General features: G+C 40.4%; 1 protein-coding gene across 1 annotated transcript; it reads left to right on the plus strand.

Moving 5' to 3' along the window:
• Positions 1-313: 313 nt before the first annotated feature.
• Positions 314-20,329, plus strand: ZCCHC10 (zinc finger CCHC-type containing 10; the record flags this gene model as incomplete). Its single annotated transcript, XM_079702647.1, has 4 exons — positions 314-354; positions 14,938-15,099; positions 18,968-19,009; positions 19,886-20,329. 4 exons carry the CDS (start codon positions 314-316, stop codon positions 20,145-20,147), a joined length of 507 nt encoding a protein of 168 aa, XP_079558773.1. The 3' UTR covers positions 20,148-20,329.
• Positions 20,330-20,668: the final 339 nt, after the last annotated feature.

A 20,668-nucleotide genomic window follows, 5' to 3' on the forward strand; every position in this document is an offset into this window, starting at 1 on the left:
TATATAAAGATGGATAGATGGATCCCCCATTCGAGAATGTTCTTCCCTGCCTCTCCACGCAATATACGTGGACCCATCCTTAAAATCCCTCATTCAGACCGATCAACCTGCCTCATTCCTCTCCCTCAAACTACAGACGCACACAGGAAACACAACAGACCAGGCCCTAACCACTACTTGCCCCAAAAGCTGCCCCGTTAGCTCTCCAGGCCTGACTGGTCCCGCCCACGCCTACGGCCTCCGGGGTTCTAAGTCCCCGCCCCCTCCGAGGAGTTTCCCAAAACCCAGCGCGGCAGGCCTCAGCCGCGCTAAGATGGCGACTCCCATGCATCGCCTCATAGCCCGGAGACAAGCGTAAGTTAGGGCCGGAGTCCGGCCGCGGGGCGGGCTGGGGGCGGGGAGAAGCGCGTCAGCCGGCTAGTGAGCGGGCGCCGGTATGCGGGGTCGGTGTGGGATCCTCAGCGTGGTCCGGCGGAGGTTGGCCGTTTTTCTCACACGTCGCCTGCCCGCGAGGAGCTCGGGCCGGGGCGGTAAGTTTGATGTCTGTGGATTAGCGCTTTCGTGGAAGACGGCTGCGTAAGACCGCTGGGCGGGACCTAGGGGTGCCTGAAGAGAGTCTCGTGTTTGGTTCCTGCGAAGGGAACGCCCAGGAGTTGGTCGCTAAGAGTTTTATGCCCCTTTGCCAACCCGGCCGCCCACCCCACGCGTGACCGGGCGAAGCCTGTAGCCCTCGTCCAACACCGCCTACTCTCGCCGACGTAAACCTTCAGCTTCCTGTGCAACCTCCAGCCCAGCTGGCTTTTCCTGCCCCATTCCTATCGCCTTCCCTAGGAACAGCCTTACTTTTCTGCCAAGCTCTCTTCTCACTTTCTGCCATTCATTCTCCAAGAAATATTAATTTATGCATTACCTATCGCTCTATGCCGGTATTTGGGTGTAAGTAAAAAGAGGTGTTCAAGACAGAATCCCTGCTTTCAGGAAGCTTACATTCTATTGGTGGAAAGAATCGATAAACTAAACATTTTAAGCAAATACAGTTGATGATAAGAGCTTTGAAGGAAATAAGAGGTGATGGAAAGAGAAAAAGGTCCAGGTTAGGTTGATTGGACTGGAAAGGCATCTCTGAAGAGGTGGCGTTTGAACAGAGATCGGAAATGTGAGAAAGAAACCAGTCATGAGAGGATTTGGGGGAAGAGCACCCAGACTAGCATAATTGTTTTGAGACAGCAAAGAACTTAGTTTTTAAGAAACGAAACATGGGGCTTCCCTGGTGGCGCAGTGGTTGAGAGTCCGCCTCCCGATTCAGGGGACACGGGTTCGTGCCCCGGTCTGGGAAGATCCCACATGGTGCTGAGCGTCTGGGCCCGTGAGCCATGGCCGCTGAGCCTGCGCGTCCGGAGCCTGTGCTCCGCAACGGGAGAGGCCACAACAGTGAGAGGCCCGCATACTGCAAAAAAAAAAAAAAGGAACGAAAGATGGCCATTGTGGATAATGAGCGAGAGAGAATAGCACAAGAGGTTTTCTGTGAACAGATAATGCAGGAGTTTGTGCCAGATGCCCCTTTCTTGTGAAACCTTTTTTTCTTCTACCAGTCTGCATACCCAAACAACGTCCGACACTTTTTCACTCTGTCAGCTTTTCACGGCATCACCATTTGCCCGTTAAACGGCATCACCATTTGCTCGTTAATATATCGCTCACAGTCTGCTCTAATGTGTATATTTATATTTCTTTTTTAATTAATTAATTAATTAATTAATGTATTTATTTTTGGCTGCATTGGGTCTTCGTTGCTGCGTGCGGGCTTTCTCTAGTTGCGGCGAGTGAGGGCTTCTCTTCCTTGTGGTGCGCAGGCTTCTCATTGCGGTGGCATGTCTTGTTGGAGAGCACAGGCTATAGGTGCGAGGGCTTCAGTAGTTGTGGCACGTGGGCCCAGTAGTTGTGGCTCACGGGCTCTAGAGCGCAGGCTCAGTAGTTGTTGGCGCACGGGCTTAGTTGCTCCATGGCATGAGGGATCTTACCAGACCCAGGGCTCAAACCCGTGTCCCCTGCATTGGCAGGCGGATTCTTAACCACTGCTCCACCAGGGAAGCCCCTGTATGTATGTATGTATGTATGTATGTATGTATGTATGTATGCATGTATGCATGTATGCATTTATTTATTTTTGGCTGTGTTGGGTCTTCGTTTCTGTGCGAGGGCTTTCTCTAGTTGTGGCAAGCGGGGGCCACTCTTCATCGCCGTGCGCGGACCTCTCACTATCGCGGCCTCTCTTGTTGCGGAGCACAGGCTCCAGACGCGCAGGCTCAGTAGTTGTGGCTCTCGGGCCTAGTTGCTCTGCGGCATGTGGGATCTTCCCAGACCAGGGCTCAAACCCGTGTCCCCTGCATTAGCAGGCAGATTCTCAACCACTGCGCCACCAGGGAAGCCCTGTATTTCTTTTTATATTTATATTTTTTATTCTAAGAGCCCTGATCCTTCTCTTCTACCTTTCATCAGAGTACCTCTCATGCCTGATGAGGTTCCTTGAACATAAGGATAAAGACTTAAGGAATCAGAATGAAGTAGTAGTGTGCTTGGTGGAGGAAGAAGGCTTTGAAGTCATATGGTTCTGAGATCAAGAATGGAGTAACAGTAATACTTAACAGTTGTGCAGTAAATGATGTCACCAGGGTCTAATCTCTCTCAGGTTTGCCCTTTTGGGTGTTGGTTCCATACTTGGTTAGATCACTCCTTTGGTCCTAAGATGGCTGCAGTATCTAGGGTCCTTTATATCCTCTCAGCTTCAAGTTGATAGCATCTCATTGTCTAGATTGGGTTACATACCCTACCCCGAACCATGTCTATGGAATTATGAAGCTTTGATTGACTTGGATCTCATTCTCTTCCCAGCATAATTGAATGGATCCTTATAAACCAATGGGTGGAAAAAAAATAAAATAAAATAAAAATAAACGAATGGGGGGGTAGGTCAGAGGAGATAATTAATGATTGCTAGATTGACAAAACCAACCAATGTCCACTTAAATATGAAGTGAAAGTAAGACTTCTAGTGCTTTTAACATAAGTTTTGGAGTATCACACAGTTAAACAAATGTTCCATTTCTGCAGTATGCTTGTATTTGGTACATGAGCTACACAGACGTAAAAGACAATCTTAGCTTTAGGAGCTTCTAGTCTTACTGAAAAGAAAACATGGTGTATAATGAAACCTGTCATGGTTTGCACACTGTCGGGACAATTCCCAGGGAGTTGGAGAAGGAGGGCCTTTAGAGGCAAGGGGAGTCCAGGAGAATTTGGGGAATATTTTGGGGGGGAAAGCAGAAGAGGAGCCTTTACTTTTCATTTTACATTCATCAAAAAGATTTAATTTTATTTATAAAGAGCATATAGCACTTCCATAAGAACAAGTCTTAAACTACAAGTTATGAGAAGTGAGAAAGTACTATTGACATTGTTTTTAAAAGTCTTTGGACTAAAGGAGGAAAGGGGGGAAATTTGAACTTTTCATTCAGCAGATCTTTCAGGGACTTAACTTTGAATCAGATTTCACTCACATATAATTATATGCAGAATAAGAAGACTGGAACTGAAGCCCAAGGTACTTGAGGAGTGAGTTATAGAGCCCTAATCCACTCTGAATGTGTTTAAGGCACTTGACCCACGTGATTGCTCCCCAACATAACAGAGATTTTCCAGGTGAGATGGCTGTACTGCTGCTGGTAATCTGAGAACCCCTGGCAAACAGGAGTGGTGCTGAAGGACTGGAAGTAGGCAAATGCTGTTTTGATTTTCAAAGTGAGAAGGGTAGATTTCACAAACCAGACCAGTGAACTTGATATCCATTCCACCCAAAATTCTGGCTGGATTTATTAAATATGTTCAGAAAGAAAAGCCAAGATCATCAGGTATCAAGTCATTACAGATTGATACCCTTTTTGCCTTTTAGGTATTTGGATTTCAAAAAGGCATCTTGAAAAGTCTCTCACAATATCCTTGTGAAAACAGAACAATTAGGTACATCAGTTGAACATCATGGACAAAGAGTATTGTTTAATGGGTTTAAGTAAATATACAGAGGTATCCCATGGTGGCCTGCAGAGTTTGGTCCTCAGTTTGGTCTTGTCAACATTTTTATAAATGACTTAGATGAGGACACATGTGCATGTTTATCAAACCTGCAGTTAACACAAAGCTGGGAGGGATAACTAATACAATGGATAACAAAATCCCAATCCAGAAAGGTCTTGACAGGCTGGAACTCTATGTTGAGTATAACAAGAAGAAATTTAACAAGGGTAAAAGTAAGTATTGTAATAGTATTTTTTTTAATTTCAATTTCCAACTGTTTGTTGCTAGTATATTGACTTTTGTATATTGACCTTGTATCCTGTGACCTTATTAAACTCATTTAGTAGTCCTACTAGCTCCATTTTGGATTCTTAGGGATTTTCTAGATAGATAATCATCATTTATATTATATTTTTTGTTTATTTGGTATGTACATTTTAAAGATTTTTGTTGCATATTACCAAATAGCCCTTCAGAAAGTATCTGCAACTTACAATCTTACCAGCAATTAAGAATGTGTATCTTACTATATTTAGAGTGCCCATTCTCCATCTTTGCCAACAATAGGCTTAAAAAACAGCTTTGCCAATCTGACAGAAATGGTATCAAAGAAGGTGGTTTCACCCAAAAAGGCTGTACCATTAAAACACTTCCTTAAGCCTTAGCTTAGAATATAGAAATGGAATATTATTAAATAAGGTATTCATTTGAAAAGAAATAAATGCTGATCTTGTGTTTATTTTGAAATTATAGGTGTGTCTCATTCAGTATTCTATCTGGAAGATTTAAGTATTTTTAGGGGTGTTAATGTTTAGAACATCATAGGTGGGCTTTAGATATTGGTGAATGTTTTATATATAACAACAAAAAGCAAACTCCACAGTGCTGGTAGATAATATTTTTAATGGCTGGGATCCCAGGTTATAAATTTCTTAATATTGGGAAAACAAACTGAGTTGGAGAAGACTTTATTTCCTTGATTCTGAGAGGCTTCCACCCTCCTCCATATTTTCATTGTTAGGAAATATTGTGAAAGGCTTTGAAATGGATTTAAAAAAAAAAAGATTACTGGCTGATTTGTCTAATTCCCTATCCTGGCTAGTGACTCTGTGAGCGCCTGTGCCTCACTGTCTTTGAGATATATATATATATATATATATATATATATATATATATATATGTTTTGTTTTTTGTTTTGTTTCGTTTTGTTTTTTGATTTATTTTTAGCTGAGTTGGGTCTTTGTTGCTGCGCACAGGCTTTCTCTAGTTGCAGCGAGCGGGGGCTACTCTTCGTTGCGGTGCGCGGACTTCTCATTGCGGTGGCTTCTCTTGTTGTGGAGCACAGGCTCTAAGCACGCAGGCTTCAGTAGTTGAGGCTCACGGGCTCTAGAGCGCAGGCTCAGTAATTGTGGCCCACGGGCTTAGTTGCTCCGCGGTATGTGGGATCTTCCCAGACGCACGGGCTTGGTTGCTCCGCGGCATGTGGCATCTTCACAGACCAGGGCTCGAATCCATGTTCCTTGCATTGGCAGGCGGATTCTTAACTGCTGCACCACCAGGGAAGCCCTCTTTGAGCTATTTTTAAATAACTCTGTAAATTGTAAAAAGCTGGTAGAAAAGATTCTTACCCATGAAAAGACAGTACAACTGATTCTTGCCCTGTGTCTATTGACCAGTTTTTAACTATCTGTAAATTCGTTTCCTGCCTTCCTGATTGCCCATATATGTGTGTTGTTTGGATTCTGTTTTGAACCAACTGCAACATCTTACTGGTTCCCTTATTAATTAATGATTAAATAAAACCTTTGACATGTGTTCATTTTATATTTATATGAGAGTCATGATTTTACTTTTTTTACTAACTATCCTTTAATGTTTTTGAATTTATTATTTCTGGAATGCATATCACAATTGTGTATATATTAAATGTGTTAGTGGTTCTTTTTGCTTGAAAAGTGGGCAACTTAATATTAAGTCCATAGAGTGTTTTATTATTGATAGCCTTAACAATTTGCTACATTACACATTCAGATAAGCTCTGAAGTTATAGTCATGGTTATGGCAGTTGCTTACTGAAATTTATGAACTATTACTAGGCAAAAAGCTGACTCTTCTTTATTATCTTTCAATACTACCACTCAGGACTTCCCTGGTGGCGCAGTGGTTAAGAATCTGCCTGCCAATGCAGGGGACACGGGTTCGAGCCCTGGTCCGGGAAGATCCCACATGCTGCGGAGCAACTAAGCCCGTGAGCCACAACTACTGAGCCTGCGCTCTAGAGCCAGCGAGCCACAACTACTTGAGCTCACGTGCCACAGCTATTGAAGCCTGTGCACCTAGAGCTTGTGCTCGCAACAAGAGAAGCCACCTCAGTGAGAAGCCTGTGCACCACAACAAAGAGTAGTCCCTGCTCAGCAACGAAGACCCAACGCAGTCAAAAATAAATAAATTTATTAAAAAATTAAAAAACTACTACTGCGTAGTGTTGCCTTGCTTGAAACATTAGTTCTTCACATTAGGATTGGCTTAATTTTTGAAAAAATGCTAAAAATAAATTACTGTCAGAATTACAGAAGCTGGGCTTCCCTGGTGGCACAGTGGTTGGGAGTCCGTCTGCTGATGCAGGGGACACGGGTTCGTGCCCCAGTCCGGGAGGATCCCACATGCTGTGGAGTGGCTGGGCCTGTGAGCCATGGCCGCTGAGCCTGCGCGTCCGGAGCCTGTGCTCCGCAATGGAAGAGGCCGCAACAGTGAGAGGCCCGCGTACCGCAAAAAAAAAAAAAAATTACAGAACCTGGCTGACAATGTGGGAATTCATTATGAAAAGCATACTATAAACAATATATGTCCTCTTAAACCCTTGCCTATTTAAACAGTCATTCATTTTACAAACATTTACTGAACACCAATTATGTGTTCTCCGAGGGTAAAAAGGTGACTGCTCTAGGTCGAAATTAAGAATCCAGCATCCCATCATGCAACCATGTTTTGAGAAAATTTAAATTGCCATGTATCGTTAGTCCAGATAATTGATTAGCCTAATGTGTAGATTGATATTCACAACTCCCATTTATTTGTGTATTACTTTATGCCAGATTCCTTACTGCTTTCTATACAAACATCCCAGTCTGTAGAATGGGGATATTGTTCTCAAACTCATTGGGTTGTCATGGGGATTAGATGTATTTATGTATAAATAGTACTTAGCTAAATTCCTGGCACACAGTAAGTATAAACCACGGTTATGGTCTTATCTAATTCTCACAATAACCTAGTGAAGTAGATGTTATCCCATTTTTTAGAATAGAAACTGAAGTTCAAAAACTGGCTTGCTAATGAGCCTAAAGCTATGTAGTGAAAGAGCCAAGATTTAAAAAAATTTTTATTGTTGTGAACTATAACACATCTACAAAAAAGTTCAGACAACATAAATATGTCATTAATAGGTAATTATAAAGAGAATATCCCATGTAACCACTACCCAGATCAAGTATTTAATAAAAAATTGCCAATATACTGGATGCCACCAAGCTTTCCCAATCACAACCTCCTCCCTCCTTCCTAAAGTAACCACTATCCTAACATTTATGGTACTTACTTACTTGCCTCTGTTCTGTGCTTTTACCATCTAACTATTCACTAGAGTTTAATTTTACCTGTCTTTAACCTTTACATAGAATCAGACAATTTAGATTCTTTTGAGCTTAGCTTCGTATATCTAAGCTCCATCTGAGTTAAATTAAGCTGGAATTTGTTCATTTTTATTCAGTGTTCTATACCACAGATCATCCATTCTTCTTTGATATTATTTCCAATTTTGAGGATTTTACAAATCTTGTTGTTAAGAATATTATTATAGTTCTTCCTCTTCCTCTTCCCTACTTTAACAAGCCAGTCCCTAAAGCCATGAGGTGGTATGGATCCATGCAGAGGACTGACTTGGCACTAGAGTATTAGAGCTGAAGGGGAGTAACTAAGGCATCCACATAGGGACGTGAACTGGCTTGCAGTGCCAGCAGGGTGCATAGGGCATCCAGTTGAGGGAAGGTCCAATGCAGGGTACCAGATCCCAAGCAGAGTGAGGAGGGTTTCCACACAGGGAGAGCCATTTAACACAAGTTGTCACCCTAGTGGGGAGAATGTCTCCATGGGGGAGGGGAGGTATAATTTGGTATGGGGTGGCACAGTCTAAATAGAAAGAGAAATGAGTTCATGTGAGGTGGACTGGCCTGGCAGTGGAAGTCAGAGCCCAGGCAGGGTGAGGAGCATGTTCACATGGGGAGTGTGGGAGGACAGCAAAGGGTAGAGTAGCAGAGCCCAAGTGGAGTAAAGAGGGCATCTGTAAGGGGGAGGGGGCAACAATGGGCAATTGGTTCCATAAGACAAATTGACCAAATAAGTAAATCTGTTAAGGATAATGGGAGCCAGATTTCTCACTGAAGGAGGAGGAGGTATGGGGAAGGAGAAAATAGAGTAAATTCTGTGAAGTTGGATTGGAATTAAAGGTATCGGTATGAATTCATGGTTTTCAAAATATATAGTTAAATATAGCTGTAAATGTGTGTATTTGATACATGGATAGTAATGTGTGAGTTGTTCCCTAGCTCTGTCCACTGAAGGGGTACCTGAGAGCAGCAACATTCCAGTTACAGTGAGCACATGTGTGCCCTGATCTTGACTCTGAATGTCATCAGGGTTCCATCAGGCTGATTTCAGGCCTGGAAAGGCCTGATTTCAGGACAGAGAAAGTATAAGATGAGCCTGGAATTTTTTGTTGTACCAGAAAGCAAGGAAGTGCTCAAAGAATGAAGGAACCATGTCAAAAGAACACAGAATCCAACTTGGAAGGATTCCCACTGACCAAATCTAGGGCAATCTGAGCATCAAAATAAATCATGGTAACGGATAGTAACTCATTCAATAAAATAGAAAAATAGAGTTCATACTGATAGATGAATAAATGAACTAAAAATTTAATGAGCAGGATATTTATGTACTTTCAAATACCAACCCACAAAATATTTATTAATTGCTTTATTAGTTATTAATTATAGTTGTATAACAAATTACCCCAGAATTTAGTGACTTCTAACAATAAACATCTCAGTTCTGTGGTCAGGAATTCAGGAGTGACTTAGCTGAGTAGTTCTTTTTTCTTTCTTCGGTTTTTTTTTGGCTGCCTCAGGTGTTAGTTGTGGCATGTGGGATCTTCATTGAGGCATGCATGATCTTTTGTTGTGGCGTGTGAGCTTCTCTCTAGTGGCATGTGGGTTTTCTCTTCTCTAGTTCTGGCACGCAGGCTCCAGGGCACATGGGGTCTGTAGTGTGGCACGTGGGTTCCAGAGCACATGGGCTATGTAGTTTGCGGCTCGTGGACTCTAGTTGAGGCGCGGGAGCTCAGTAGTTGTGGCGCACGGGCTTAGTTGCCCTGCGGCATGTGGGATCTTAGTTCCCCAACCAGGGGTCGAATCCGCGTACCCTGCATTGTAAAGCAGCTTCTTTACCACTGGACCACCAGGGAAGTCCCAGCTGAGTGGTTCTGACTCAGGTTCTCCCTAAATGTTTGTGGTCAGGATCTTGCCAGGGGCTGCAGTCATCTGAAGACTTGACCACAACTGGAGGATCTGCTTCCAAGATAGCTATTCACAGGGCTGTTGACAGGAAGCCTCAGTTCCTCACCCATGGGCCTCCCTAGAGGCTGCTTGAGTGTTTTCATGACATGGCAGCTACATGAGCTAATCTTTAAAGTCACGCTCCATCACCCTGCTTTATTCTGTTAGTTAGAAGCAAGTCACTAAGTCTTAGCCACACTTAAGGGGAGGGTAGTTAGGCGCCAACCCTTGAAGTAAGGATATCATAGAATTTGTGGACATAATTTAAAACCACCTCAATTACAAAAGGACAAAAAATAACTTTATATTGCAAAATCTGGTCGACCCTCCATAATGAAGGGATCAAAACGAACATCATCAGTAACAAGACAAATTGAAGTCTTGTGTCACCTGACAGGAATACAGCGAGAAGAACACGGCACATGTCTGTTATATTCCTGCCAAAAATACATGGCTTGAATCTAATCATATAGAGATATCAGATGTTGTAGCCAGCCTCCAAGATGACCTCCACTGATCCCTGCTTCATGTGTACTCTCCTCCAGAGAGTACCAGAGTTGGTCTGTATGACCAGTAGAATATAGCAAAAGTAATGGTCTGTCATTTCCAAGATTGGGTGATAAAAGACTGACTTCTTTCTTGAGTTATCTTGGTCACTCTCCCTGGGTAAAGCCATGTTGCAAGCAGCCCTATGGAGAGGCCAGCAGGCAAGGAACTGAAGCCTCCCATTAGCCACATGAGTGAACCTGGAAGCAAATCCTCCAACTCAAATTGAAGCACATTCTACAAAATAACTGGCTGTAATCAACAAAAAGTGTCAAGGTCATGTAAAGCAAGACACAGGACTGAGGAACTCTTCCAGACAGAAGGAGACTAAAGAGACATGACAACCTGTGCAACATTGATGCAGAACTGGATTTTGCTATAGAGAACGTTTTGGGGACATTTGATGAAACTTAAATGGGGTCTGAAGATTAAACTTAAATGGGATCTTGAAGGTATCAACATTAACTTCTTTTTTTTTTTTTTTTGCTGTACGCGGGCCTCTCACTGCTGTGGCCTCTCCCGTTGCGGAGCACAGGCTCCGGACACACAGGCTCCGCGGCCATGGCTCGCGGGCCCAGCCGCTCCGCGGCATGTGGGATCTTCCGGGATCGGGGCACGAACCCGTGTCCCCTGCATCGGCAGGCGGACTCTCAACCACTGCGCCACCAGGGAAGCCCCAACATTAACTTCTTGATTTTGATGGTTACATTGTGTATATGAGAATGTCCTAGTTTATAGAGAACATGCAGTAAAGTGTTCTGGTTTGATGAGGCATCAGGTTGGCAACTTACAAATGGCTCAGCAAAAACAGTTCACAAATGATTTAGGAAAAATAGTTCTTTGAACTGTACTTAACAGCTTTTCTATAAGGTTGTGACTATTTCAAAACTTTTAAAAGCTACATAAAGGAAAGCAATATTCCAATATTCTTATACATGTTATCTGGTATAGTTTTGTGTAGATTTCTATTGTGTAAGTACCTGCAAGTGGAATTGCTGGACTGTAGAGTATGCATTTCTTCAACTATAGTGGTTTTTGCTTTTTCTTAGGTTAGTATTGAGCACCTTTTCATGTGTTTATTAATTTGTTTCCCAATCCCATTTTTGTACTGCCTTTCCATCTTCCACTTTATCTTATTTTTCTATTATACATCATTTCCTTAATGATTCATAAGAGTTCTTTGTATACTTAAGATGAAGCTGTTGGCAAAATGTGTTACAAATATCTTCTCCCACTCTTTGGCTTCTCTTTTTACTCTCTTTATAGTATATTTTGATGAACAGAAATTCTTAATTTTTGAAAATTCTTAATTTTAGTAATTCTAATTTATCAATCTTTTATGATTAGTGATTTTTAAAAATTAATGTATTTATTTATTATTTTTGACTGCGTTGGGTCTTTGTTGCTGCACGCGGGCTTTCTCTAGTTGCGGTGAGTGGGGGCTACTCTCCGTTGCGGTATGCGGGCTTCTCATTGCGGTGGCTTCTCTTGTTGCAGAGCACGGGCTCTAGGCACGCGGGCTTCAGTAGTTGTGGAACATGGGCTCAGTAGTTGTGGCTTGCAGGCTCTAGAGTGCAGGCTCAGTAGTTGTTGGAGCACGGGCTTAGTTGCTTCTCAGCATGTGGGATCTTCCCGGACCAGAGCTCGAACCCGTGTCCCCTGCATTGGCAGGCGAATTCTTAACCACTGCGCCACCAGGGAAGTCTTAGTGCTTTGTTTTTGTTTCTTAAGAATTCCTAACTCAAATATGTCACTTTTTTTATACTGTCTTTTAAACCTTATTGTTTGGCCAAGTCTGTAATCATTGTTGGCTTTTGGTTAAGTCTTATTTTTACCATATGCATAACCAGTTGTCCCTACATCATTTATTTATATTTATTTATTTATTTATTTATTTTGCGGTACGTAGGCCTCCCACTGCCGTGGCCCCTCCCGCCGCGGAGCGCAGACTCTGTACGCACAGGCACAGCGGCCACGGCCCACCGGCCCAGCCGCTCCGCGGCACGTGGGATCCGCCTGGACCGGGGCACGAACCCGCGGCCCCCGCCCCCCGCCCCCCGCATCGGCAGGCGGACCCCCAACCACTGCGCCACCAGGGAAGCCCTCCTACATCATTTATAATCTAACCTTTCCCCCCACTGCTCTTTAATGCCATGGTGGTCATAAATTGTTCATGTATACATTAGTCTATGTCTGGACATTCTGTTCTGTTCTACTGGCATATTTGTATATATTTGCTCCAATCTCACATTCTTAGTTATTATAGCTGTATCATAAGTCGCTGTCTTTTATTTTTTCTTTCAGTCTTATTGAGATACAGTTGACGTACAACACTGTATAAGTTTAAGCTTAATGATTTGATTTACATACGTCATGAAGTCACTGTTAACAATAAGTTTAGTGAACATCCATCTTCTCATATAGATACAAAATTAAAGAAACAGAAGAAAAAACGTTTTTTTCTTGTGATGAGAACTCTTAAGATTTACTCTCTTAACAATTTTCACGTATAACATACAGCTGTTAATTTCATTAATCATATTGTACATTACATCCCTAGTACTTATTTATCTTATAACTAGAAATTTGTACCTTTGACTGCCTTCATCCGGTTGCTGCTCCCCCTATCCCTCACCTCTGTTAACCACAAATCTGAACTCTTTTTTTTGTGATTTTTTTGTTTGTTTTTGAAATATCATTTACCTACAGCACTACGTTAGTTCCGGGTGTACAACAAAGAGATTCAATATTTCCGTATATTACAAAATGATCACCACAAGTCAATTTCTTTTAATCCAAGTCTTCCCTACTTGTTCCTTTATAAGGGTATTTTGGCTATTCTTGGCCTTTTGAATGTCCATATACATTTTAGGGAATAAGTTTAAGTTCCATACCAAACAAACACCTGTTAAGATTTTGATTGGTATTGCTTCGAATCTATAGATCAGTTTGGGGAGAATGGACAGTTTTTACAATATTGAGTCTTTCAGTCTATGAACATGGTAATCCTTTTATTTAGCTACTTATTTAGATGTTTAATTTCTCTCAGTAATGTTTGTTTTCTGCATAGAATTCTTGCACATATTTTCTTTCACTTATTTATAAGTGCTTGTTATTTTTCAGGATGTTATAAATACCACCTTTTAAATTTTTATTTTTAACTGTTTTTGTTAAGTAGAAACTCAATTGATTTTTATGTGTTGACCTAATATCTAATAGAAAGTTTGGCAAACGATAGTCCACTGAATCCTGCCTGCTGCCTGTTCTAGGCTTGCAAACTAAGAATGCTTTTTACATATGTTTGTATATATATGATCAATTTGATGATAGAGAACACTAATTTTGAACCTCAATTGAGTGAAATGTTATCTTATAGAAAAGAATTCCATTCTTCTCATTAATAAACCTCTTTTATTTGAAATATTTTCATTAATAAAATATTTGTAGAAATTTGTTTTCTCTCTTGTGATATAAATACCTTTGTAATATCTTAAATTTTGCCTCTTGTTCTGCAAAGCCTAAAATATTGACTCTCTGACACTTTATAGACAAAGTTTACTGACCCCAATATAAAGCCTTCCTAAACTCACTTATGAATTCTAATTATTGAAAAATGTTTTGGGACTCCCCTGGCGATCCAGCAATTAGGACTCCACGCTCCTAATGCAGGGCGCAAGGGTTCAATCCCTGGTTGGGGAAGTAAGATCCCACATGCCGCGTGGCAGGGCCAAAAAAAATTCTTTTTATCTGTAGAGTCTGTTGGATTTGCCATTTACATGATACATCATCAGTAAGGAATGACAATTTTATTTATTCCTTTCTAATTCCTTTATCTATTTTTCTTCACTTGCCACACCTTAATTCAATTTCAGGGACTGAGATTTTTCTTAGTCTAGGTGACTAGAAGCTGGGCTGCACTTGATAAGTAGTTGCTTTATTCTCAGAGTAAAGCCCTCAGAATCCCAACTCTGAATGCATAATTTGTCTCCCTTGCTCCTTATAAGTGATGCTTGCTTACCCTCCTGAGTTGGGAAAAAACCCCAGCACAAGAGTTGACTTAAACGTAGGGTTGACCACTCTAGGTTTCCAGCTTCTTCCATATCTTGGCTTGGTTATTCTTTAATCTCTTGTTAGTTCTCTGATACCTCGAGCACATTGTTAAAAATGTTTTGACTGTCTTTTCTAGTTCTGAGCTGAAGAGTTGGTCTGAGTTACCTAGTCTGCCGTTACTGGAATGGAATTGAGGAAAGAAGATTTGTACTCAGTTCTGTCTAGCTCCCAGGGCCATGCTCTTAACCACTTACTATATTGCTTTGTGATTAAATCTAACAAATGATTTAAAGTGTAAAATGATGCTTATTTTTGAATTGTACCTTTACATAAGCATCATTTTATGCTTATATTATTTATGCTTCTCACGACAGAAAATGTCAGGTCAAAAATTTAAGGCCTGGGGCTTCCCTGGTGGCGCAGTGGTTGAGAGTCCGCCTGCCGATGCAGGGGAAACGGGTTCGTGCCCCGGTCTGGGAAGATCCCACATGCCGCGGAGCAGCTGGGCCCGTGAGCCATGGCCGCTGGGCCTGTGTGTCCGGAGCCTGTGCTCTGCAACGGGAGAGGCCACAACAGTGAGAGGCCCACATACCGCAAAAAAAAAAAAAAAAAAAAAAAAAAAAAATTTAAGGCCTGTATTCTATTTTTTACTCTGCAGTGAAGCAAATAAACAACATGTAAGATGTCAGAAATGCTTGGAATTTGGGCATTGGACTTATGAATGCACAGGAAAAAGAAAGTACCTACATAGGCCTTCAAGAACAGCAGAACTAAAGAAAGCTTTAAAAGAAAAAGAAAACAGATTATTATTACAGCAAAGGTAAGGTTACATATGGTATCCAAAGGAATATTTATTTGTATTTATAAAATTTATTAAGGGACTAAATATCTTATGGTGGTTATCCAGATTTAGATTATATTGTAATATTAGCTAATGTTTAATGAGTGTTACTGTGTGCCAGGCACCGTACTAAGGTCTTTACAATTATTAGCTTATTTCAGCATCACATCTATACCGTTAAGGTAAGTACTATTATAATTCCCATTTTACATATGAAGAAGCTGAGGCATGGGGCTTCCCTGGTGGCACGGTGGTTGAGAGTCCGCCTGCCGATGCAGGGGACACGGGTTCGTGCCCCGGTCCGGAAGATCCCACATGCCGCGGAGTGGCTGGGCCCGTGAGCCATGGCCGCTGAGCCTGCGCGTTCAGAGCCTGTGCTCCGCAACGGGAGGGGCCCGAACAGTGAGAGGCCCGCGTACCGCAAAAAAAAAAAAAAAAAGAAGCTGAGGCATGGAGAGATTCAGTAACTTGCTCAGTGTCACGCAGCAAGTAAGTGGAAAAGTTAAGTGTTAAACCAACTAGCCAGTCTCCAGAGTCCATGCTCTTAATCACTTTGCTTTTTTGCCTCAACTGCCAATGAAATGACAGCAGAATACTATGAGGTAGATTATATGAACTGATATGGAAAGATATCCAAAGTAAGTACCCAAGATACTTATACTAAGTATATAAACAAGGTAGAGAACAGTATATATAATATACTATCATTTATGTTAAAAAGGAAGAAAAAAGGAAGAATGGAGCTTTTTTGGGGGGGGAATATAAATGGTTGATAATAGTGGTTGTTTTCTAGAAGGAGAACTGGGTAGGAAGGAAAAATTGTTATTTATCCTTTTATGCCCTTTGAATAAAGCTTTTTAAATTCCCATGAAATAAGTAAGCTTATGTGTTTCAGAGAAACTGAAACAGGAAGGTGTCAGGTCTACTTAGTGCTGCATATTAGAAGTAGCACCTTCATGAGAATCGTTAGCAATATAATAGTGTCTTAAACATCTGGATTTTCCAGGCAGCAGTCTTCCAGTTTGTGGACAGGAAGGCTCTTCAAGGGTTATACAGGAATAGACAGGTAATCAGTTTCTAGATTATAAATATTCATATATCTTTCTTCCAAAAATAAATCTGTATGAGACCTTGCCTACCCTTCTCTAATTTCACAAAAGAAAGGCATACCTCTCGCCTGTCTCTAATCTTACCTTGGTATATTGTGCTCATGTATAAAATCCTAGAGACTTTTCAAAATACTGGTGTTTGTAAGAAAGTAAAAGGCCCAAATTATTGGGAGCAAGTTCTTTTGTAATTTTTTTTCCCAGCAAAATTGAAGGAGGATCTAATTGAGTTGTCAATTTAAAAGTATATTTTAATGATACATCGTTATGTGACTTGTGGAATCTAACATGGGAGGAATTCAGAGAACTGAGTGACATTGCTACAGCAAAACTCTTTCTGTTCCCATCTACCTGTTCAGGTTAACAAGCTTTCTCAGGGTTAAATCTGTAAAAGTTAAATATAGGAATTAAATTGATAACTGAACCCTGTCATAGTCAAGCAATAAGATCCATGGATACGTAAGCTAGAAAAAAAAATCCATGTCATTAAGAGGTACAGTTCCAGTGAAATTTTTTTATGTATAATAGTTACTAAAATTTATAATATATTTTACATTGTTTTAATCAATTTGTATAGTAGTAATGATAATGGTAATTCAACTCAGAATTTTAAAACACTTTTAAAACCTTATTATCACAAGTAATTAAAAGATACAATATCAAGTTATGTCTATATTTTTATTGCAGAGAAATGTAAGTGATCACTAAAATTTTCAGGCATGAAAATATATTAGGATACATTCTTTGGGGAAAGGAGAATAAAAATTCAAGTTCAAAGAGGAAAAGGGACAGTGTAAAGTACCAATTGTTAAAGATAAGCTTGTTCATTTATTTTTTTTAAATTAATTATGGTACGTATCAAATTTTGTGGTATTTACAATTACCAAAATGATGTAACGATTTTCTTTTTAAAATATCAATATTTAATATATAATATACCAGACTTTATACCCTTTGAGGGGAAAAACATAATTTTTCAAACTTCTTTTGTTAGGAATGTAAGCAAAAAATGTTTGAAGACCTCTGTCCTAAAGAATAAAATATGAGTTATGAATAATTTCATTTCAACATTTACTTTTGTTTTTCTAGTTGTATTACACAAGTATCTTGGTCTTAAAAATACATAGAACTACATGAATTTTAGTTTTGGCTCTGTTACGTAAAGAGTGCTGATTTTTTGGTTCAGTGATAAAATTATGGAAGTGTGTGAATTTCAGTGATCTTCCATTCTTGTGGTATGACTTAACAAATGTACTTCTACCACTTATTTTACTGCAAAAATTACAATTCTCCAGTAAGTAATTCCATCGTGTAAAACAGCTTTACATAAATACATATTTATATTTGAGGACCCAGGAAATAAGGATGTAATGTTATCTAGGAAATATAGAGAAGTTCAGAATATAAAAATGTTAAATTTACAGGACAGTATATAGTAATAGAAGTAAATCTGTAATTTGAAAGCCTGATTTAGTATGCATGTTGTTTGGCAGCAGTATAGCAGCAAGCCATTTGTGTATTTCACTCAGCAATCTCCAGACTTTGTTCTTTATAAATAATGTGAGGGAACACAGTCTTGAAGTATTAAGTCTCTGGTTCTTAAGCAGTAAATAACTGAACGTTTGGGGGACATGCAGAAAAAGAAATATTTTGTTTGTTTTTGTTTTTTAAATTTTTTTGACCATTCCTCACGGCATGCAGGATCTTAGTTCCCAGACCAGGGATCGAACCCGGGCTCCCTGCAGTGGAAGCACAGAGTCTTAACTCCTAGACTGCCAAGGAAGTCACAAGAAACAGTTTTTAATTTTTTTTGTTTGTTTTATTTTTACTTTTTATTTTTATTGGAGTATAGTTGATTTACAATGTTGTGTTCATTTCCGGTGTACAGCAAAGTGAATCAATTAAGAAATTTTTTTTTAAATTAAAGGTTGCTTTTTTTATATGAAATGGCCATTTATAATACCATTCTAGAAACCCAAATTATAAATTACAGCTGTTGTGCTATTACTTGCTTTGTTCTGTTGTTTGCTAAATAGTCGATTTAGCCATGTCAGTCTAAGTTCAAAACTAAAAAAGAGGGGCTTCCCTGGTGCCACAGTAGTTGGAAGTCCGCCTGCCAATGCAGGGGGCACGAGTTTGAGCCCTGGTCTGGAAGGATCCCACATGCTGCGGAGCAGCTGGGCCTGTGCGCCACAGCTGCTGAGCCTGCACTCTGGAGCCCATGAGCCACAGCTACTGGGCCTGTGTGCTATGGCTGCTGGGGCCCACACACCTAGAGCCCGTGCTCCGCAACAGGAGAGACCACCATGGTGAGGGGCCTGCACACCGCAAAGAAGAGTGGCCCCTTCTCGCTGCAACTGGAGAGGGCCTGTGCACAGCAATGGAGACCCAGTGCAGCCAAGAATGAATAAATAAAATAGATGAGTTGGGAAAAAACTAAGAAACAATCAAATTGGTGCGTTTGGTCATCTTAACTACTAACTTAACCTGGCTTCTAAAGTACAGTTAATAACATTTGTCTTGCTTAAGTGCTGGTTAAGTTGACTGCATGTACCATATACACCTGCAACAGGAAACTTTCCTCTTGATTATAGCAATAAACACTGGACTCTCAGTACATGTTATAAAAGACAAAGTGTTTCTCCAATGAAAAAAGTTTTGGGGATAGCAGAAGCGTTTGTCTGAGCTGTTTATAATCACTGTATTAACAGGAGCTTTTTCTCCCCCTTCACATTTATCAGCATTGGAGAAACTAATGTAGAAAGAAAGACCAAGAAAAAAAGGTATGTGTGGCTTTAGTATTATATAGATAATATATAATACTAGTTGGAGGGATGGGGTGTGTGATTTTTAAAATAATAGTTAAAAGATTTGGATCTGAAGTCTCTTGTTTGCAATTCATGATTAAATATCATCCTGTTTTCTGATATGTTCCTCTGTTTACCTATCTGGAGTTTCTTCCTTCATTTATCCTTTCTCTCCAACTTTCTAGAGTCCTTATACCTGGAAATAGTAAGTAATTTCTCTTGTCTTGGATTAGGAAATGTTATTAGAATGGTAAGAAATTATTGATCAGCTGTATCTGGTATAAAGTAGTTAAGGTTATGAAGCATTTACCACTCTACGTGAGGTTTAAATAAACCCAGTTGTTAAACTGCAACTTTATTCTAACATCATTTACTCTGGAGCATAGTATAGTAGGTACACTTATCTCAGACTCCATCCAAGAGAGTTAAATTGCTGTAGTAAAAGACCTTGTGGGGCTTCCCTGGTGGCGCAGTGGTTGAGAGTCCGCCTGCCGATGCAGGGGACATGGGTTCGTACCCTGGTCTGGGAAGATCCCACATGCCGTGGAGCGGCTGGGCCCATGAGCCATGGCCGCTGAGCCTGCGCGTCTGGAGCCTGTGCTCCGCAAAGGAAGAGGCCACAACAGTGAGAGGCCCGCGTACCGCAAAAAAAAAAGAAAAAAAAAGACCTTGTGGTTGGGGGGAGAGGGTGGGCACGGTGGGATTATTACAGTTAGGCAATCCTCAAAACATCAAATCTAGAGATAACATGCTAGCAAAGCTTCAGTATATATGTATACATAATACTCAAGTGAAATTGCTTTTAAACATTCTATTAAATGTCAGCTTCTCATGCATATAATTGTCTAATAGGTCTAAGAGTGTAACCAGTTCCAGTAGCAATAGCAGTGACAGTTCAGCCAGTGATTCTTCATCAGAGAGTGAAGAGACCTCTACCTCATCCTCCTCAGAGGACAGTGACTCTGATGAAAGCTCCTCCAGTTCATCATCTTCGGCCTCTTCCACAAGCTCTTCCTCGTCCTCCGATTCAGACTCAGATTCCAGCTCTTCCAGTAGCAGCAGCAGCAGCACTAGCTCTGAGGATGAACCACCAAAGAAGAAGAAAAAGAAATAGAACTGTTCCATCCATGTTGGACTGATGGACTAAAAACATTAATGCGATTCTCAGAAGGGAATTTAGAATGTGTTAAGACCAAATAGGTTAACTGATCAAAATTTTTAGAGTTCAAAAGTTTCTAAATGTTTTACATTGTAAGAGCATAAAGAGTATTAATAATGGATTATATATATAAAGACTTTTTTATTTTAGGGGTGAATCTTGTTTTTTTTTATCTTTAAAATATATCTCTAAAATTAATCAAAGCTGAAACCTAGTAAATCTTTTTGTGATGAAACCTATCTTTTCTCCCTGTGAAATAAATGCCATACTTTGTTATATGTTAGTGCTATGTATCAGACATGTTTTCAGGATAATGCATCAGAATACCTGTCAGGCAGTGAATTTCTAATGCTTTTGGCTGTATGTTATTATGTAAGATTTAATACCTCTATAAGCTTAGAGTTTTCCTACTGTTAATAAATGTGCTCTATTTTTATGTTTATGTTCAGAAAGTTGTTCTGACTTCTTGTCCTAAG

This window comes from Hyperoodon ampullatus, assembly GCF_949752795.1.
Source record: "Hyperoodon ampullatus genome assembly, chromosome: 4".
In the NCBI taxonomy this organism is placed as follows: domain Eukaryota; kingdom Metazoa; phylum Chordata; class Mammalia; order Artiodactyla; family Ziphiidae; genus Hyperoodon; species Hyperoodon ampullatus.